The 22435-nt window shown below is 46.7% G+C and overlaps 1 protein-coding gene across 2 annotated transcripts in view; it reads right to left on the bottom strand.

The window, feature by feature from the left end:
• Positions 1-16715, bottom strand: part of CD247 (CD247 molecule) — a 72899-nt gene extending 56184 nt beyond the window's left edge. The window contains exon 1 of one of the 2 annotated variants that reach the window (XM_053909351.1): positions 16525-16715. In XM_053909351.1, the coding sequence (XP_053765326.1) occupies positions 16525-16633 (109 nt within the window). In that variant the 5' untranslated portion in view covers positions 16634-16715. The remainder of the gene's footprint in view (positions 1-16524) is intronic. The other variant, XM_053909352.1, reaches the window with a different exon arrangement.
• Between the last annotated feature and the right edge of the window lie 5720 nt (positions 16716-22435).

The following is a 22435-nucleotide window of genomic DNA, read 5'->3' as shown; positions in this document are numbered from 1 at the left end:
CATTTCAGCCGCTGTTGGGGAAGTGACTAGCTAATGGAGCAATTGGCCGCCTCCTGTGCTGGTCAACTTCACGGCCAAAATGAAGTCAGATTGGATGGCCCATCACAGCTTAACCCATCACCCAGTGATGACAAACAAAAATTATGACCTCAGTCGCTGGCTCTCAACCAGGGGCAGATTTTGCCCCCTGAGATATTGACAATATCAGAAGCCGTTTTGGGTTGTCACAACTTGAAGGTGCTAATGGGAATCTAGTTAGAGGTCAGGGATGCTCCCAGACATCCTACAATGGACAGGACAACCCCCCCACCCCGGGCGAAGACCCATCTGACCCCAGATGTGCAGAGGTTGAGAAACCCTGCTGCAAGCACTCAATCCAAAGGGATTTGACACAAGTGGACACTAATTAAATGTCAGAAAGAGAAATTGGGAAATCGTCGGTAGGGTTAGCTGTGGCTAAGGGAGTCCACATCCTATCAGGTCAGTCAGTGGGCATTGTGTATTTTTTCCAGTTTGTCTTATTCAAGAGTGGTCTATGGAATTTACTTAGCTTTTCTTTGGGTTTAAAACCAGGAATGGAAAATTTAGCCTCTAGGAGGAGAAGAAACAGAGAATGAAAAATATGTGTAATAATGGAAGCTCGTGCGCAAATTTTAGTAACACGCATTCTCTCTATATAAGGTTATATAGAGACCTTATATAAGGTCTCTTATAGAAGAGACCATGCCACCCCTCCGGGCCACAGGTATATACATACATCACCCACCCACATGAACTCATAGGAGGAGAGCTTGGGTTCGGATCCAGAAGAATGGAATTCAAAGTCCAAATCTACCAATCACCAATCTTGAACAAATCGCCTTCTTTAAGCTTCAGCTTCTCTACCAGTAAGAGGGAGCTCTGCTGGAACATCCCAGAGGGCTGTAGATTTTTCACGAAGAATTTACGTAAAAGCATTTGGCAAAACGGCCAAGTATGATTTAATCGTCCACATGATCACGCACCCACAGAGGGCTTCTCCTTCAAGGGCTGCATGGGTTCTTGGTACCCCATTTCCCCCCATGATCACTGCCTCTGTTGGTTTCCCCTGGGTGACTTTCTATCTCCTATGCCACACTGGAGGAATACTCTCCGTGGCATGAAATGAAAGATTGGATTCGACTTATTTTACTCATGGCCCAAAGGAGAGTATTGCTTCTGAGAGGACGGTGCCTCCCGTTACAACGAGAAGGCGAGGACGATCAGGCAGACAGCATCGACGATACAGCTTTCCGGTTTCCAAGGGACAAAAGCTGGACATCACACAATGCTTTATCGTCCCCCAATAATTCTTCCCACTTGGAGCCAAACTCTGTTGGTCTTTAATTCTTGTCTGCTTCTGTCTTTCCTTAAGTAACAGGACGCTGGATTTTCACTTCCAAACTCAACCCAATTCCGAGGGCGATAGAAGGTTTAAAACGCCATCTGCCACCCTTTCGTTATGACCCGAGCTTCTGGCGTGAATTAGAGAAGTGGCCTCCACGTGTCCATGTGCTGTTAATGAACTTGTATCTGCTGATCTCGACGCACTTTTGGCGATTCAGACACACATGCTTTCGCGTAACCGCTCGCCTTTCTTGCCCGTAAAGGCTTGTTGCGCAGAACAGAACTGTTCTGAGCACGGCTGAGCCACATGTTGTGATGCGCTGAGATCCTGAGAATAGAGACTCCGGGGGGAGGGGGGGCAGACCTTTACTGTTGGGGTCTCCTTTCAAACCCAGAGATGGAAAACCGGGCCTAAGACGTAGTGAAGGTGAGTCTGGGCCCAAGCATCTGACTTCTGATCATTGCTCTTAACCAGGGGTTGGCAAAGTGTGGCCTGTGGCCAGATCTGAGGGGCTGTGGGTTCTGTAAATAAAGTTTGGTTGGCACATCACCACGCTCGTGGGTTTACATATCGTCCGTGGCCGCTCTTGCGCTCTGCCAGCCAAGTTGAGTAGTTGTGAAAAAGACCACGTGGCCCGTAAAGCCCAGGATGTTTACTATCTGGTCCTTTCGAGAAAAAGTTTGCTGAGCACTGCTTGACGCTGGGTGTCATCGGAGGGACCCCAGTGGTTCACACCTCAGGCGTACGGGGAGCACAAAGAAACAAATGCCCGAATCCCTGTGTCAAGAATCCTTCCGTTGGAAAAGCGACGTGTCACTACACGAACAGTTCATTAATAATACAAGAGTCGGATGACGACATGGGCCAGCAATCAAGGAGAGCACGGTGCAGCGACCTTAAGAGCTGGCATGTATCGGGCACTTAGGTCCTGGGCACCAAGCCCAGTCCTTCTCACGCATTACAGGGCCGCTTCCTCACAAAAAGAGACAGTGGCCCCTACCTGAAGGAAGACCATGTGCCAGATTAATGGTTGCTAACAAAAAGAAAAGGAATCGTGAGATTGTATTTTTTTTCTCTCATGGATGCCCTTTCATTTATTTGTTTAGGCTTTTTTTTTTTTTTTTGTAATATTTTACTTTGAGAGAGAGAGAGAGAATGCATGAAAGCAGGGAAGGAGCAGAGAGAGAGGGAGGGAGAGAATTTTCAGCAGGCTCCACCCTGAGCACGGAGCCTGATGCAGGGCTTGATCGCACGACCCTGGGATCGGGAACTAAGCTGAAATCAAGGGTCAGATGCTCAACCGCCTGAGCCACCCAAGTGCCCCTCATGAATACCCTTTGGGTACATCTTCCTGTACCTTCCCTGACTCCTAATTCCCACCCCTGCCCCCCTCTTTCTCTCACACGTATGTGTACACGTGCACAACCACACACGCACACTTTTTTTGCAACAACAGAGAAAATCAAGGTCATCCCTAGTCCCCTATCCACCTGTGTGTAAACAAACAGGTCTCACTAGAATGAGAATGTATTCTTGACTGAAACACACTTTCCTGGCAAGTCAGGGCTGGACCTTAATCCAGTTTCTCAAAAGCTCATTGACTGCAGAAAGCTACCGAGAGAAGTGGCCAATTTCTAGTGACTCTTCCCCAGGAGAACATGCTTGAAGCATTTCTTTACTCAGAACAAAACCAGAACCGCCCTGCCTCACAGCTGGGGCCCCTGGCAGCTGTGACCTGGAAACATAACTCTTTCTTCTTCCCTCCCCAGCCAAGGAGACCACACGGAGGGCAGGAGGGGCCAGCCCCAGCTGCCACCGTGGCCTCTCCTCCTGCCAATGGAGGCCACTGCTATGGTGGAGCCAAGATGTCAGATTTGGAGCAGGAGAAAGGAGGCTCTGGAGCAGACAGACACTGTCTAAAGTCCAGAACAAGCCCCGAAGCTTGAATTACCATTCAGATTCATTTCGAGATCGCAGAATGTGCTGGCGATGTTTTTCTAAAGGGCAACCCCGGTGCTCCCGAGATGGGAGGTACCCTCCCTTCTGACAGACTTCTTCCATTTTCCGGAGGGAGGGAGGAGACAGAGCTGGCTCGGCAACCCCCCAATCGGCATCTCTGCCGGCCGTTTCAGCAGGGGCTCGACGGTCACCCAGGTAGGAAATGAATGTCTTAAGCTGCAAGTGTCCTTCCCTTAATGATGCCTGGTGGCAAAGACCCGTGTCTTTATCGCATGTTAACATGCCTCTTCCCTTTCCTCATTGAGCCGCATCATGGCGAATGGCAATTAGCGTTCAAAACAAATAAACTGAGCCATCGTAGAGAGAACCTTGCCAGATAGTCTTAGGAGAAGTTGAGAAGCGTCGTCAGGACCAGACCAGGCCAGCAGGGCGTGGGGGCAGGCTGTGCGTCAGGGTCCCGAGGGCCCTGAGTGGAAGATGCCCCCAGGCTCTCTACCCCAGGACCCACCCTGAGAGTGGGGAAGGAGGGTCCAGGGATTGGGGTGGGGGGCTACCGAGAACATTCGCAGGTGTTTGCTGGTTTCCTCAGGTGGGGACGTTGTGTTGCCTCCACCGGACCTGCCCTTTGCAACTCCCTTCTCCATCCATCACCCTTGAGGGTGGCAAGCAGCCCTCAGCTCCTCCCTTGAAGTTCATGACAAATGTCAGGCTCTTATCCCCCACCCAGAAGCAATACGGTTTGTGGAGGAGGGGGAGGGGCAGGCTCCCTGGGGTCAAAGCCCAGCTCCGGTTTGTGCTAGCCACACGCCGCCGAGCCTCTGTCCCCCCACCTGCAAAACGAAGACCAATAAAAGTGCCACAAGATTGGTTGACCTAAAACATGTGAAAAACACACAGCAAGCGAGTTCCTCTCAACAGATGTTAGCTGTTCTTGCTGCTTGTCACTTCACCAAACCAGCCAGACATCCATCAGCCCTTGTGAGTTCTTGGAGCTCGGCGGCTGGGACTTATTACAAGCAGCATTGTCCTGCTTGCACAGAAAACACATTCAGGATGAAGTAAGACGCATGACTCTGCTCTGAATTTTCTTTCAACCTCTGATAATGTTTCTGACAATGAAACATATCGTTAAAACACACTTTCTTCACTAAACAGGAAAATTAATTGAATGTCTCTCATTAGCTTTAATCTTCTCTCCCCAACCAGGTTAACCTAACAGATGCCCTGTCACTATAAGAGGCAAGTTTGGCTGCCAGAATCTTCTATCAGTGGGTCACTGTCCCTGTGGTCACCGCAGGCCCTGGACAACCTCAGCGGAGAAGTCAGAGATGTCACTGATTCAGCCACACAAAGGCATTTTCTTTTCCCTCCCGAGGGGGCTGCCCGGCAGGAGGGTGGGAATCCCGGGTGAAATGGCATTAACAGAAAACCCTTGAAGGGAAATCCTCCCAAGTCCTAAGAATCCGTCCTGCCCACACTAGGTTGGGGAACAACCGAAAGGAAAATCTGGGCATGTCCCTCTTTAAGAAAATTAAACGTGGGGCGCCTGGGTGCCTCAGTCGTCCAAGCATCCAACTTGATGTCAACTCAGGTCATGATATCACAGTTCGCGACATGGAGCCCCTCTGTGCTGACAGCGTGGAGCCAGCTTAGGATTCTCTCTCTCCCTCTCTCTCTCTCCCTGCCCTCTCCACCTGTGCTCTCTCTCCCTCTGAAAATAAGTAAACGTTTTTTAAAAAGAAAATTAAATAGGTATGTTCGTTCTATGGAAATCAGATAAGTGAAAACGTACACTGATGAAAATTGCTAAATTAGAAAACAAATCCATCCATTCCTAAATGATTTGATAACACGCTTCTAAGCATGTTTTCTGCTCATGGAGGTGGCCGGTCGGCCACCGTCAGGGCCTCATAGGCAGGCTGAGCTAACACCACCCAGTCACCTGAGCTCCTGGTGGTCGCCATTCCAACGTGCCATGCATCTTCATGGGCACCTAAGACCCAAGCGGCCAGTTCAGGAAGCTCCATTTACTTACAACATGGCAACCTGAAGGCCCAGAGGACTGACGGCTGGAGTAAAAATCCAAAAGTCCTGGGTTCAAGTGCTGACTCTGCCACATACTTTCTACGTGACATTCAGCTGGTTTATTGATTTCTTAGGCAAGTGTTTCTTCCCTGGTAAAATCTCCAACTGGAACTTGGAGATATCTATCCTCCCCAGCTCAAATATTCTGTGATTCTGTCACATCAGGCCAGCCGCACATAGAAAGACTTCCCAGAGAGGTTCCATCTACTCTTCCTGTCACTGAAGGTAAAATTCACTGGCAGCGTTGGACCCCCCCCACCCCAACCTAATCATATTACCACAAGCCACTTCTGATTACAAGGCAGTTAAACAACATGCGAGGCGCATGCTTGACGACTTTGCGAAATTAATTTCTCATAAGAATAAGCGCAAACTTAAAGTCACATTATTTTTAACAGTGCACTTAAATTGAGACATTAATTTTTTGCATTGCATTATTTTGAATTTGCATAATTCAAAATCCAATTACATGTGACTTGTGTATTCTCTCTAAAAGGGTTTTTTAAACCTTCGAGAGAGGGAACGGAGGTAGTAAAAGAGATTGGCGATGACGCTGGGTCAGACTTGGAGAAAGACCATGGGTTTGAGCGAACCCACAGGATGACTATCCAAGACCATAGAGAGGATGCCCTAGAGAGGACCCAGGACCCAGAAGCACAATACAGGTTTCCTTGGGTCACCACTCTGTACTAAGTTTGAGATGACTGGCCAATTTGGAAGGTAGATTTCTCCTTCTCCTCCTCCTCCTTCTCCTCCTCCTTCTTTCTTTTACAAAGAGAGAGAGCATGAGTGGGGGAAAGGGGACAGAGGGGAAAAAGAGAGAGAATCTTAAGCAGACTCCATGCTCAGTGCAAAGCCTGATGCAGAGCTGGATCCCACGACCCTGGGGTCATGACCTGAGCCGACATCAAGAGTTGGATACTCAACTAACTGAGCCACCCAGGCACCCCTTCTTCTTCTTCTTCTTCTTCTTCTTCTTCTTCTTCTTCTTCTTCTTCTTCTTTTTTAATTGAAATCACTCCCGGCTTGAATGCTGCTAGAAGATGTTCAACCCCCAAATTAAAAATGCCTAAAGAGCCAAATCCTCTCTTTATTCTTTGGCGCAGAGGAGACATTTTGTGCTCTTCAAAATGGCTGACAGGAATCTTCTGAGGAAGCTATGGTCTGAGAACAAACTAGGGATTCGATCAACTTCAAGGCTGAGACTTTGTGTTTAGAGCCATAGCTAGAAACTAACGGATGTTGCTTTTTCCAAACAAACGAAATCAAGAAATTGAAGATAAAAACTGTTCTCTAAATCTTCCCTTCCACATTCTCTCCCCTGCTGGGCCCTTTAGATTGCAAGCGTTCGTGATTATAACTTTATTCACAACCCATTTGAGGTTTCCAAGCAGCTCCCTCCCCAAGATGAGATGACAAAGCTTTGAAAATTAGAGGCACCCCTCCCCTCACCCCAAAGAGCTATCCTTGACGAGGCGCGCTCTGTTGAAACGGAAGGAATTTGCTTTATAGCAGCCTCCCTTGTGGAATTATGTATGGGAGCATTTAACAATACAGCATTTGCAATGGGCAGGTGAGAGCTGGCCAACTTTTTAAAGGGGATTTCACACACCAGGTCAGCAGGGAGATGGATAGGTGAGCTGCAGTGGATACAATTATTTGACTTTCTGAGCTGTTCTTTTTGAAGCCTCTACCCTTAATAGAAAGAAAAAGAATAATCCTCTTTGCCAACCTTTTGTAGCTCAATCTTTATTGTTCCCACTAAAATCCAAAGAAAACGGACAAGATTCATTTTGTCCAGAAAGCATGTGTGTATTTTATATAGGTCTGAGCTTTGAAGCATTGATAGTTAAGTGGGAGAAAAGACAAAGATTTCTCTCTAATCTGAGGACATCAAAGGGGGAATTTCTGAAGCGCTCTGGCCTAACTCAAAACGGCCCTGGGTGGTATCTCCTGATATACCCCTCCTTTGCTACTAAACTCAGCGTGGAAATTAGCACAGGCTCACAAAATGACGACAATTAGGCCAGACCGTACAGAAGCAGGCCTGTGGGTAAATTAAGACTTTGAGAGAACGTGACCCACTGGGCCAGGGAAGCTTTTCTTTTACTTACGGGCTCTCAGTGACTCAGTGGGCATCTCTAAGACACTGGCCTGGTCACTGGGCTGCTTGGCCAACCATCTGTAGGACTGGTTGTTTGACTTTGGGTGCAGGAGATGTGCTTGGTTACTATTTACTCATTGCTAAGTCCAGTAGCTGACCTGGACTTTTGAACAATCAAAAGTTTGAACCATCAGATTGTTCAAGTATCTGTTTGAACAATCAGATATTAAAAATAATTGTCGGTCTGGCGCCACCAACTCTCGATGGCCAAAGTAGGCCAAACCCACCTGGTTGGATTGCTTGCCATTCTATTCCGAGGGCAGAAATAAACAAAGAAAAGCACCACACGCATTTGGACAACTTTAGTCAAAACACAGAAGATGGCCACCGTGGAAAGAACTGGTGAGAACTGGGGGAGCTCGCGACGCTTTCTGCTGACGGGGAAGTTCCTGAAACTGTTTTCGTACTGGGCTTCCACTGTGCGAAACACTCACCATCGGGAACTCTCTGGGTTGGGTTTTTAATTCTGAGTTCTGAGAACAGTACATTTTCCACCTTCTTTTGTCACCTGACTGCTGGTAACAAACGGGTAAGAGCGGGCCCAGGAGAGTCACGCATATCTGGGCTTGATTGGAAGGGGGCCTACGGGTTTCCACAGGAGGCAGTCAGCGTCTTAGTGGAGGGAGCTGGGAGGAAGAAGGACAGGACGGCGTGAAGGAAAGACAGCAGGCTCACGTCGGGAGGTGGGGATGTTCTGAAGGGAGTTGGGGGACCTGGAGACTCTGCATCTATAAAGAGGCCACCCCTCCTCTCCAGGATCCTAGCGATTCTAGTCTGGACTTCTCGCCCCCCTCCGGCACAGAATCTCTGGAAGGTGCACAGAGACGTCTCAGCTCTAGTGTGCACCTCCCTAGATTGCCAACTGTGAGTCCGACCAACGTGCCAGGCACACCAAACCAGTCCCTGGTGCACACGGAAACACATAAGACGTGCCCGGGACGTGTCCGTCAGTGCACAGACAGGCACATACGCACACCAGGCACAGCAGTGCGTGAACGCTGGACACCAGTGCATGCACGCACACACTGGAACACACCAGAACACACACACACACACACACACACACACACTCGCACATGGCATCCCACACCAGCACATGCACAGTAGGGCACGGGCGCCTGCACCCCCACCAGAGCACTTGGGTCAGCACGCACTGGCACACACGTTTGCTAGGACCGGGCTTGGGCACAGGCTACTCCCATGGTGGAGTCACCTGGTAACAGCTGCCTTCTCCCCGGAGCAGGTCGCTCTGGCCATTCTGGGCCCTGTCTTTTTTTTTAAATTTTTTTTTAATGTTTATTTATTTTTGAGACAGAGCATGAACGGGGGAGGGGCAGAGAGAGAGACGGAGACACAGAATCCGAAGCAGGCTCCAGGCTCTGAGCGGTCAGCACAGAGCCCGATGCGGGGCTCGAACTCACAGACCGCGAGATCGTGACCTGAGCCGAAGTCGGAGGCTCAACCGACTGAGCCACCCAGGCACCCCAGGTTGTCTTTTTCTATTCTTTCCCCCCTAACACCTCTTCTCTCCAATTCTCCATCACCACCCTCAGCCCGCATGATGAAAGGGCAGTTCTAACTCAGGGGCCGTCACATTATGTCTTAGACCCAGGCGGGGGTATCGCATGGAGGGGACCTGGCGAAACACAGAAACGCAGCACTGAGTTTCTAGTATCTACAGCGACAGAGAGAAGTAGGCATTTGTTATATCCTAAATGGTGGCATCGGCTTACATTCTGGGCTGTCTTCCCCAAACCCCAAGGCTTGCAAAGGCAATGCACTCTTAGCCCAGCGCCCTGCAAATGTCCTGTGGAAGCTCTTGAACACTCCTGTCCCAGCCGTCCTGCCGGCCAGCTTTGGGAAGGTACCAGAAATTCACATACGTGGTTCTTCAATGCTTCACGTACTTTTCTCTGCAGCGGATTTCTTAACTTGATTTGTTTTGCTCCAGTCACCAGCAAAAGGGTTTGCCCTCCCTGAGCTCAGCTCAAGCAAATGCAAGGGGACTCAGGGCATAAATCATTGAAGACTGCTCACAGACGTTTGTCATTCAAAGGCAATTCCCCACTCCTTGAGGATTTTCACAAAAACAAACAAGCCAAAAAACCAATCTCCACTCAGTCTGTGTGTAACACTGTACTGTTCTTTAAAATCTCACACATAAAATCTTACACCTGTATGAAGACACGTTTTTATCCAACAGATGAATTACAGGCTATTACTTAGAATCTAAACCTCTCAAATACGATTTAACCTCATTTAGCTTTACACGTTTGGTTTTCACATACACGTAGGGCGGCGGGGCTGCGGAAGGCGAACACACAGACCTGTGTCGGTTGCAAACTGAGGGCCATCCCTCCCAAGACAAGCTCCCAAACAGCTCTATTTCTTAACAGTGAAACAGAGAAGAAGGATTTTACCAAATCTGTGGGAAACCCGAGCTCAGAATTGTAGTAACGTGCCAGAGAGAAACATAATTCCGTATCAGCTACCGAATATTTCGTACACTCGGCAGAAAAAAAAAAAAGCCTATTACACGAGGACATACAGCATCAAAATTATTATTTCTTCCAAAATTGAGAGGAAAACAGTAAAGGATGCTTATTAAAAGGAACGCCTTCACAGGTCGGCCTCAGAGTTCAGTCACCAGGGGTATGACATTGTCAAATGACAAGCGAGCACCCGGGAAAGAGGCTGCAGAGAACACTCGAGAATGTATACACGGGACAAGGTTGTCAGAGAAACCGGCTTTGGGGCCTCACTCTACTCTTAGGCCAGGTCATCAAAGCTCGGAGCCTCATTGTCTGTGTTCACAAAGAGAGAATCCTACCGCTTCATCTGCTGCCCACATAGGATGGCAACGAGGACCCAGTAAGGAAGGGTGTAGGAAGTCACTTCGTAACTATAAAGGGATGACTGCGTTCAGAGAGCGGCGGTCTGGACGGGGCAGGGATCCTGCCTGTCCTTGTTTTCTAATGCTTTCTATTTATTTATTTTTTCCCCCCACCTTGAGCTGAAAATCAGTTGCTGAGTAGCACAAATCATAGCAGGCAAGCAAAGTGGTTGGTGGAAACTCCTGACACCTCCCCCACTGCAGTCCCGCTGCTTCAGACAGCAATCTGCTCTCTCTTCAAGTCACTTCTTACCAACCAAGTCCTTGGGTGCCCCCCCCCCCCCCCGCCCCCGATACATCTGCAGTCAGGGCACGAGCATAAGGGTTTTAATAAGCCAGAAAACGCTGGGCCTCGTCCTTGGATTTTTCACGCCAGAGGCTCCCGCGAGAGAGTTAGAGATATTGTGATAAAGGTGGAAGTCCAGACCTAAAAAGTATTTGGAGCCGCACGGAGTCGAAGTTTAGTTTCCGAATCCTGGGAGCCAATGCCAGCGCGGTGGGGGCCGATAAGGAAATGTTCTCAAAAAGTGCAATTTCAAGACCACATGCAATTCCTTTGCTAGGTGCAAGGCACGTTCGACTCTCTCCTTTTCTCATCTCGCAGATGAGAAACCAAAGCCCGGAGAGAGCTGTCTGCCCAAGTTCACCCCGCGATTTAGCGACAGAGAAGAAGAAAGATGTTATCCAGCTGTCGCCCTGGGAAAAATGACGCTTGTTGTCTTTTGCAGGTTGCGAGACTGGGGCCCACATGCTGACTGGCTACGACTTTTCGGGGAACGTTTTGTGAGCGGCACTTCTGAGTGGCGTCTCTGCTCCCCAGTACCCTGCGGGAGGCAGACATGACTGCCGCCATCTTATAGAGGAAGGACAGGCTCTGAGGGCGGCAGCTCAGAATCCAGATCTTTCTAGCTCCACGGCCCGCTCTCTCCCTCCACTGTGTAGCTGCCCCAGAGAAGACAGGACACTTGCAGATGGTCAGAGTTAGGAAACAACTCTCTTTCCTCCACTGGATCGTTTTCAACAGAAGCCTAAAGTATCCTGTGAAATATTCTTTAACTTACTCTTTTAACTGTCAACCCTGGGAGAAATTAGCCCAAGGACATAATTCAAAAGACAGTTTTAAAGCTACGTATGTAAAGATTTTCTTGCAGGCTTAGCTATAATAACAAAAATTAGAAACAGCCCAATGTCCAACAATAAAGAAGTAGGAAACTATGTTACATAAACTCTGGAAGTTTACATAGCAATTAAAAACCATCGTGAAGGCTAGGCATAAAAAAAAAAATGCTCACGATAGATTATTAAGAAAAATAAGCACACGGAAATGCTTTTATGATGGCAACCATAAAAAGATTCGTGTACACTCTTTTTAAAATATTGGAATGGAACATAAAGAAGGAAAATTGAAGTTATTGGGCCAGCTTGTAAGATTTTGGATTTAAAAAATGCGTAACTTCCTCCAGTGAGTTTGTGATATTTTTGTGAAAATACCTCAAATTAAGAGAAGCAATGGTTACTTGGAACGTTTAGTTGGTAACTCAGACCAAATCAGACTACACCAGCTAAACTGCTTTTTTCTTTCCATATTTTGAGGCAATTGTATACTGTGATTTTTGCCATCATCCACAAACTCTTATTTTTCTCCTGGTGCCTCTCATTAATGAGTTTTTTTTTTCCTTTTTAAGTTTATTACTTAACATTCTCCCACAGTGGATAGCCTTGTTTATTTTCTGCTTTTTCCTTAGGGTTTAAGCCAAGTCAGAAAAACGAACGTCTTCCTTCATTCGTTTATGTTTGAGATACAATATTATTTGAATCATATGAAATTATCTTGTTTGTAGGTCCAAAAACAAATAGCGGAAATTTTATATCAAAAATTTTAATAACAGCAGATTGTATCTTAAACCATCCCAGCAACTCATTTTGAGTCACTCTGTTTCCTCAAACTGTCCTGTCCCCTCCACCAGCCAAATTTTGTTTGGTTGGTTGGTAGGTGGGTTTAGATTTAAATGCTAAATTCTCAAAAAAAATAAAAAAATAAAAAAATAAATGCTAAATTCTCTAGAAGGGAAGTCCAAATAACACCATTCCAATATATTCCTCGTAAACCATTAAAGTTAACATAATTACGTGGAAACATCTAGAATTCTTTCGTTCACCCACTTTAATGCATTTGACACGTATTTATTGCATGTGGACTCAACTCAGGGCAGTGCGCTAAGCGCTAGGCACCTCTCTAAACAAGACTGAGGTGTCTTTTCCCTTGGGGAACATAGACTCCTTTCTGCAGGCTGGGAGGGATGGCTAAGAAAGGTGGTGACTCACCAGATCAGTTTGTTTCAACTAACGTGCCAAGTGGCTGGTTTGGATTCTTTATTAAGCAGATTGAATGTTTGCTCAAATTGATTTAATCTACCATCAGGTCAGTGTTAATAAGAACTCGCCCGGGCCCGAGCAGAGAAGAAGTCTATATTGAGCTGTCCCCGCTGTTTATTTAATCCATTAGCTGACCACAGGTACATATGGCTCAGGAGAAAAAGACTCCCGAAGGGTGTCTTTGGACAGCTCTAATGCAAAACAGTTCCCGAAGAAGTGCCTTAACTGTTCTAAATAAAACACAAGACACGATGCCTGGGGGACTCTCGAAAGTAAGACTGCACATCCAGTAAAAGTTAAATCTTATTTTTTAAAGACAAAGGCAAAAATTAAAAAAAACATTTTTCAAAACATACAGCAGTGGTCAGTTACCTAAGCGACAGCTTCCCAGAACTGTTTCTGGGGGACATTTCACAGCAGTGGGGTCTCTAAGCCAGCAAGTGGGAGAAATGCCAAAGGAGAGAACTTAAGCAGCTCATCTGGATGAGCAGTGCCAGTGACAGGACGTCGAAATATTGGTGAAAATGCCATTGTCCTGGCACCGCTTAGGAGTTCCCCTCATGTCCAGCCCTGAGCAGCTTAAGCAGAGATCTGGCGTTCGAGACGTTTGCATTTAAATACCCAGTCACTGGACACCCATGCCAAGCATTCAGCTTCGAGATCCGTGTGGCCATCCCGACCAGTGACGAGCTGGTGGACTTTGCCCTCTAATTTCCTCCCCCTAACTATTTAGATTATACACTTGGGAGCATGTTTTCACTTTGGGGGAGTATCCCCTACAGAATAAGTGTCTTAAAAAAGAAAAATGGCGGTTCGAACGCTCATCCGGTGACCTGCCCAAGCTTTGATCCTTGTTCACAGTTGGCCCCCCCCACCGCTCACATGTGCCTGTGCTGTAGGCTCAGAAATCAAAAGGAGGATGAGTGGGACTTCGACAGATGGAGAAAATGTCCAGTGCTGTTTACAACCCAGCTGAGAGCAAATTAAGAATTCTAACCATGGGTTTCCATTTCCTGTTGCTAGATGTTGAGAACAAGAAAACAGACCGTGATGTAATAATAGTAATAATTAATACAGCTTCCATGTATTGGCTGTCTGCTCTGTGTCGAGCATATTACATTCATTTCTCATCTTTACAGTTCTGCAAGGAAAGTTATCCTTACTTTAGAGGGGAGAAAACTAAGGCCCAGAGAGGTTAAGTAACCTGCCTACCGTTGCACAGCTAGGAAAGTGGCAACACCGGGACTCCATCTATGATTGGCCTGACTTTTGCCACCACATCCAGCCATCTCCTTGAAAGTAGAGCTGCAAACCAGCCTGGGGGGCCTGCTTTTCCTGAGGGTTTGGGGCCGCGCTGCATCTCCCGGCTGGAGAAAGGACAGTGGCCACACTGACCAGCTGGAAGCATTCTTGGCCACAGTGGGGTAGGGAGGTAGGGGTACTGAGTAGCTGAGGGCCCTGCAGGCAAAAGCGTGCCCCTGCCGCTAGGCACACCACCTTTGTCGCGACTAGCCTCAGACCCCGGCGACCGGCTTGGCAGACTGTCACCCAGGGAGACCTCCTCCCGTAGAGACGCTCGGTCATTATTTGCTTTGATCCTCACGATCTGGGCATTTCCATAAAAGGCAAATGGAAAGATCTCTAAAAGGCAGACTTTTAAAAAGTTTGGAGGGGCGCCTGGGTGGCTCAGCCGGTGGAGCGTCCAACCTCGGCTCAGGTCGTGACCTCGCAGTTGGTGAGTTCGAGCCCCGCGTCGGGCTCTGTGCTCAGAGCCCGGAGCCTGCTTCGGATTCTGTGTCTCCCCCTCTCTCTCCCCCTCCCCCGCTCATGCTCGGTCTCTCTGTCAAAAATAAACATTAAAAAAAAATTTTTTTTTAAAGAGTTCGGAGATAGGTGACTTCACTGAGCAAGAAAAGAGAGACCTCAGCTCAAATTCTGTCAGCGGCCTTTCCGCGGAGCAAAGTTGTAAAGGCAACACGATGCCATTCGCAGCCCTGGGGCTTACAGGCCCAAGTCTCTCCTCACCTCACCTCAACCCTCTCAGGGGAGTAGCTGAAAGGGCCATCCCCACACCAGCACAGCAAGGGGCCTCGCATGATGGAAAATCCTGTCCATCCTGTTTCCTCCTCCTGGGCGCTGTGTGTGGAACTGGGCAAGGCCCGCATCTCATCTGCTGGGTGGGGTCTTGTTTGTCACTCGTGGCAGCCACCGTCACCCAAGCAGCTTTTTTTTTTTTTTTCCCCTCATCTAACTCTAGTTTGCTGCTACCTTGGCCCCGAGGCCAACACAAACAGACCGGTGAGGAAACCGCGTAGAAGTACCTCGCGGCCTGAAGCCCAGGGTCTGAAGCCATTGCCATCAGCTGTTCCCCTGAAATCACTGAATCCACTGGCTACTGTGGCATCAGGGACCCTCTTGTCCCCCGCACGCAGGACGGGCCCGGGACTTGCTCTGGGGCCCTCACCTCACAGGGCCGTGTGACTCACACCAAACAAGGCTCTTCCGAGAAGAACGCTGTGACCTTACAGAGTTTTCAGAACCGCTGAGGTGTCAGGCTGGGGCTGTGCCATGTTCCCTGTCAGGAACAGAAGCACCAGGGGCCTCCCCTGCCCTCTCAGCACTGTCGCCAAACGCTCTCCCGCACTGAGGTGACCCGTGACGTGGAGAAGGGACATGTGTTTGTGACCTGTCTTCCTGTTTCTTTAGGTTCAAATACAGCTGCTCCTGTTTCTGGTAAAAATGCCATGATACCAATCTCCTGAGACAGTCTATTTTGTCTTTCTTTTCACATGTGGTCCTCATAATTTGGCCTAGACAACACGGTGGGAGTGAAAGGAGTCTAGAAAAGCCCAGCTCCCGCGAGCGAAAATGAGGTGAGGAGTAAGTTCTCTCACTGGTCGGTTGTTACTTACGACCGCCACTTAACAGGTCACATCCTCTCATCCGTCCCTACGTTCTGTCAGCGTCTCTAGCTTTTTGGCCTCAGATAGAGGGCTGCTTGCAGTGAGGGTGGTGCGTGAGTCACTGAGCCACGATGGGTGTGTCCCAGGGCAGCCCCTGGCCGTGGGGGGGCAGGGACACCCATGACAGAGCTGAGTGTAGACACGGGCCCCGAGGAAGGCCCCTTCCGTCCTTCGTGGACATCGCTGCTCAGTCCCTGCCCCGTCCAGGTGCTTCAAGTCAGCCGGACTCACAGCCGTGACCCCGTCTGACCGAGAGAAGTGTTTTTTGTTGGCAAAGGACAAAGGAAAGAGGCCAAGTGACGGAGCCAGCCAGGGGGTACGAGGAGAAGACGCAGAGACGAGACGAGCGTCGCAGTACGAAAAGTGGCCTGGCTGACGTGTTCTCATCCCATCCAGCGTCTGTTAAATACTCCCTCTCTTTTTCTCCGCACTGGGCCTGCCTCAGTCGCTCCTCTGCCCCCTTCCTCCCTGTCCTTTCCCCTCCATGGACTGTCCTCTCTTCTGTTAGCACTAGAAACACCTGTATTGGGGGCAGGTGTGCGTTGAAGCAGCTGGGTCTGAGCCGATGCCCAGCTCGGCTGTAAGGGAGCAGATCCAACCTGCTCAGCTTCGAAAGAGACGCCAGCTCCTCGTTACCCCTCCGCTACGTACCCCCCCACACACACACACGCAAGAAGAGTTTCTGGAAGTTCCTTGCCATCCATCTGTCCGGCCTTACCTGTTCCTGGGAGCTGTGTCTGCAGCAGGGCCATGATGACAAGCACCTTCCACATCACCTTGTCCTTTCCCCCAGGGTGGCACCAGGAGGCCGAGGCTGTGGCAGCCATGGCTGGGACCCAGAAGAGAGACGGTGTCTCTGCTTTGTGCTGCTGCCTCCTCAGGAAGTAGAGGACTGTGGGGCCTTTGAGAAGGCAGACACCTGCCAGCAAGGCCAAGAAACGCACTCCCCCTTTCGGTTCATAGGCAGGAAGCTCTGGAGGTTTGAGGGTTTGAGGTGTGTGTGTGTGTGTGTGTGTGTGTGTGTGTGTGTGTGTGTGTGTCTACATCTTGCTTTTTCTCTCATTTAACCATTGTTTTACTCTCCTTTTCTCCTAATTTTTGTTTAATTTTTATCTAACTCCTATCTTGATGGGTGAAGCCAGTCCCTAGGCGAACAGGAGTTCCCAATGCGTGTAAGGACATTTTCCTGGACTTACATATTTTTTTTTATTTTTTTTTTAACGTTTATTTATTTTTGAGACAGAGAGAGACAGAGCATGAATGGGGGAGGGTCAGAGAGAGAGGGAGACACAGAATCTGAAACAGACTCCAGGCTCTGAGGTGTCAGCACAGAGCCCGACGCGGGGCTCGAACTCACGGACTGCGAGATCATGACCTGAGCCAAAGTCGGCCGCTTAACCGACTGAGCCACCCAGGCGCCCCTGGGCTTACATATTTTATAGATGTTGGTGAGACGGCAGAGCTCTGGATCCAGGAGAAATGCAGAGACAGAATACCTGGGCTTTGGTGCCTATCTCTGCCACCCAGGTGCTGTGTGGTCTTCCGTAACTCACTCAGCGTCTCTAGACATCAGCATCCTTACCTGTAAAGCAAATGGCTGGAGTAGATCTGAGGTTACAGATCCAAACTTGGCCTGAGTTGGAACCACGTAGTATTTCAAATGCTTTTGCTGTTCGTCAACATTGAAACACTGGCATAATTTACAATAATAAAAAGATAAATACCTACAAACAAATGTAATAAAAAGTGTTAGTTAGATCTATATGAAATAAATTTTAGGGGCACCTGGGTGGCTCAGTCGGTTAAGCGGCCGACTTCGGCTCAGGTCATGATCTCACGGTCTGTGAGTTTGAGCCCCGCGTCGGGCTCTGTGCTGACAGCTCGGAGCCTGGAGCCTGTTTCCGATTCTGTGTCTCCCTCTCTCTGACCCTCCCCTGTTCATGCTCTGTCTCTCCCTGTCTCAAAAATAAATAAAACGTTAAAAAAAATTTTTTTTTAACATTACTGAAGGATGCAGAAGGGACCTGGGTATATGGAAAAGTCTATGGTCTTTGATAATCTTAAGAAGACTACAATTCTTTGTAAACGAATCAATCCATTCCACTAAAAGTATCAACACACAAATAAAACTCCTACAATTCAACAATAAGAAAACATAACCCAATTAAAAATTGGCCAAAGATGGGGCGCCTGGGTGGCTCAGTCAGTTAAGCGGCCGACTTCAGCTCAGGTCATGATCTCGCGGTTCACGAATTCAAGCCCTGCGTTGGGCTCTGTGCTGACAGCTCAGAGCCTGGAGCCTGCTTCAGATTCTGGGTCTCCCTCTCTCTCTCTGTCCCTACCCCGCTCAAGCTCTGTCTCTCTCTGTCTAAAAAATAAATAAACATTAAAAAAAATTGGCCAAAGATCAAAATAGATATTTCTCCAAAGAAGATAAGCACACAAGAAGGATCTCAACATCGTTAGTTATTAGATAAATGCAAAGCAAAACTGCAGTGACATTGGCCATGGAAACATTGTTCTCGAGATGTCTCCTCAGGCAAGGGAAACAGGAACAAAATTGGGACTATTTTTAAAAACTATTGGGAATACACCAAAATGAAAATTTTTTGCATAGTGAAGGAAATTATCAACAAAACGACAGGGCAACCAACCTATTGAATGGGAGAAGATATTTGCAAATGACATATGCAATAAGGGGTTAATATCTAAAATACATGAAGAACTTAAACAACTCAACACCCAAAACTGATTAAAAATGGGCAAAAGACCTGAATAGACATTTTTCCAAAGAAGACATCCAGATGACCAAGAGACATGAAAAGATGCTCAACATCACTCATCATCAGGAGATTGCAAATTAAAACCACAATGAGGGGCGCCTGGGTGGCTCAGTCAGTTGAGCATCCGACTCTTGATTTCAACTCAGGTCATGGTTCCAGGGTCATGGGATCGAGTCCTGTGTCAGGCTCCACGCTCAAGATTCTCTCTCTCCCCCTCTGCCCTTCTCCCCTGCTCTCTCTCTTCTCTAAAATAAAATTAAATAACTAAATTAAAAAAAAGACAACAAAATATCACCTCACATCTGCCAGAATGGCTAAAATTAAAACAAGTGTTGACGAGAATGGGAAGAAAAAGTAACCCTTGTGCACCATTGGTGGGAATGTGAATTGATGAGGCCACTGTGGAAAACATGGATGTTCCTCAAAAAATTCAAAATTGGATTACCATATGATTCAGTAATTACATTACTGGGTATTTACCCAAAGGAAAGGGAAACACTAATTAAAAAAGATATATGCATCCCTATGTTTATTGCAGCATTATATTTAAAATAGCCAGGATACAGAAGCAACCCAAGTATTCATCCACAAGTGAACGGATAAAGAAGATATGGTATACATATACTACGGAATATTACTCAGCCACAGAAAAGAGTGACATCTTGCCATTTGCAACAACATGGGTGGATGTAGAGGGTATAACGCTAAGTGAAAGAAGTCAACCAGAGAAAGACAAATACCATATGATTTCACTCGTATGCGGGAATTTAAGAAACAAAACAAATGAACAAAGAGAAAAAGAGACCAAAAAAAAAAAAAAAAAAAAAAAAAACCAGACTCTTTGATACAGAGAACAAACTGGCGGTTGCCAGAGGGAAGGGGAATTGGGGGCTGGGTAAAAGAAAAGAAGAAGAGGAAGACGAAGAGGAAGAAGAAGAAGGAGAAGGAGAAGGAGAAGGAGAAGAAGAAGAAGAAGAAGAAGAAGAAGAAGAAGAAGAAGAAGAAGAAGAAGAAGAAGAACCCATAGTGAGATCCTACTTCACACCCCCTAGGGTGGCTAAAATAAAAAAGACAATTAGTGTTGGGGAGGGTATACAGAAATTGGGACCCTCAGGGACACCTGGGTGGCTCAGTTAAGCAACAGACTTCGGCTCAGGTCATGATCTCTCAGCTTGTGAGTTCGAGCCCCGCGTCGGGCTCCGTGCTGACAGCTCAGAGCCTGGAGCCTGCTTCGGATTCTGTGTCTCCCTCTCTCTGCCCCTCCCCAGCTCATGCTCAGTCTCTCTCTCTCCCTCTCAAAAATAAATGAATATTAGAAAAAAACTTAAAAAAAACAAAGAAATTGGGATCGCATACATCGCTGGTGAAAATGTAAAATGATAAAGCCTTTGTAGAAACCAATTTGGCAGTTCCCCAAAAAAGTCAAACAGAGTTGTCATAGGACACAAAAATTATGCCTCTAGGCATAGACCCAAGAGAATTGAAAACACATGTCCACACAGTATTATCATAATAGGCCCAAATTGGAAACAAGCCAACTAGGGAATGGTAAACAAATGTGGTATATCCCCCAAATGGAATGTGATTCAGGCATAAAAAGGGATGAAGAGGTAAGAGGTCTCTTTTTGGGGTGGCAGAAACTTCTAGAATTAGATGGTGGGATAGTGTACAACACAGTGAACATAGTAAAAGTCATTCAGATTACATTTTAAAATGGTAAGTGCGATGTTACGTGAATTATATCTCAACGCAAAAAAAAAAAAAACGTTAAGCAATATTAATTCTGTGCTTGCAAGTAATTTCTCATGGTCTATGGTTTGCTTTTTCATTTTCTTAATGGTATTTTTTGATGGAAATGTTTTAATTCTGATGATACCCAATTTATCAATTTTTTTCTCTTATGGTTTGTGCTTATGTTCTATACCCAATTTGTTGGGAGCTTTTAGCATGACAAGAGGTTGTATTTTGTCAAACGCTTTTTCTGCACCTATCAGGACAATCCTATGACCTTCATCCTTCATTCTATTCATGTGGTGTACCATGTTTATGGATTTGCATGTGTGAAACTATCCTGGAGTCCCCAGGCTAAGTCCACGTGATTAGGGTGTACAATTCTTTTTTTTTTTTTTTTTTTAACGTTTATTCATTTTTGAGAGACAGAGAGCATGAGCGGGGAAGGGGCAGAGAGAGAGGGAGACACAGAATCCGAAACAGGCTCCAGGCTCTGAGCTGTCAGCACAGAGCCCGACGCGGGGCTCGAACTCACGGACCGTGAGTTGAGATCGTGACCTGAGCCGAAGTTGGACGCTCAACCGACTGAGCCACCCGGGTGTCCCAGTGTACAATTCTTTTAATGTGCTATTGAATTCGGTCTGTTAATATTTTTATTGAAAATTTTTGTGACACCTGAAACTAATATAACACTGTATGTCAAGTATACTGAAATTAAAACAAAAACTTCATAAAAAAAGGAAGAATTGTTGTGTCTGTGTTTATCAAGGATATTGATCTAAAGTCTTCTTATAATATCTTTACTTGCCTTTGGTAATGTTAACCTTGTAAAGTGAGTTTGGGAGAATTCCCTCCTCTCCCACTTTTTGGAAGAGTTTGAGGATTGGTGACCATTCTTGAAATGTTTGGTAGAATTCCCCAGGGAGAACATCTGATCCTGGGCTTTCCTTTGTTGAGAAATTTTTTTTTAATTTTTTTAATGTTTATTTATTTTTGAGAGAGAAGAGAGAGAGTGCGAGTGGGGGAGGGTCAGAGAGAGAGGGAGACCCAGAATCTGAAGCAGGCTCCAGGCTCTGAGCTGTCAGCCCAGAGCCCAACGCCAGGTTCAAACTCGTGAACCGCAAGTTCATAACCTGAGCCGAAGTCAGATGCTTAACCAACTGAGCCACCCAAGCATCCTGAGAAATTTTTGATTACTGACCCATTAGTAGTGCAGGATTATGTGGTTAAGTTTCCACATATTTGTGAATTTTCCAGTTTTCTTCTTCTAATTGATTTCTGGTTTTATACCCTTGTGGTCAGAAAAGACACTTGGTATGATTTTGACCTTCTTAGGTTTGCTAAGATTTGTTTTGTGATCTATCGTATGATCTATCATGGAGAATGTTCCATGTGCACTTGAGAAGAATGTGTTCTCTGCTGCTGGATGGAATGTTCTGCATATGTGTGATAAGTTTATTTGGTCTAAAGTGTGGCTCCAGTCCAACGTTTCCTTATTGATTTTCTGTCTGGATGATCTGTCTGTTGTTGAAAGCAGGGTATTGAACTCTATTATTATTGTTGCCTAATTCTCCCATTAGATCCGTTAGTATCTACTTAATTACATTTAGGTGCTCTGACATTGGATGTGTATACATTTATGACTGTTATGTCCTCTTGAAGAAATGACCTCTTTATTATTAGGTAATGATCTTATCTTTGTTACATTTTTTTTGGATTAAAGTCTATTTTGTCAGATATAAGTGTAACTACCCCTGCTCTCTTTAGGTTTTGACTTGCCTGTTAGGAACATCTTTTTCTGTCCCTTCACTTTAAGCCCTTAAAACTGAAGTGAGTCTCTTACAGGCAGCATATAGTTGGGTCTTGCCTTTTTTTTTTTTTTTTTTAATTCATCCAGTCATTCTCTGTTTTCTAATTGAAGAATTTAATTCATTTACATTTAGTAGAGTTAATTATTGATACTAACATCATCTTATTACTTGTTTTCTGGCTGGTTTGTAGTTCCCTTGATTCTTCCTCCCTCTCTTGCTTCCTTCCTTTGTGAACTGATGCTTTTCTGTAGTGGTAAGCTTTGACTCCCTTCTCCTTATCTTTCATGAATCTACTATAGATTTT

This window comes from Panthera pardus, unplaced genomic scaffold, assembly GCF_024362965.1.
Source record: "Panthera pardus isolate Hobbes unplaced genomic scaffold, ASM2436296v1 HiC_scaffold_21, whole genome shotgun sequence".
NCBI lineage: Eukaryota > Metazoa > Chordata > Mammalia > Carnivora > Felidae > Panthera > Panthera pardus.
Note: the sequence above shows the minus strand (reverse complement) of the source record. Positions and strands in the feature narration are given on the sequence as shown.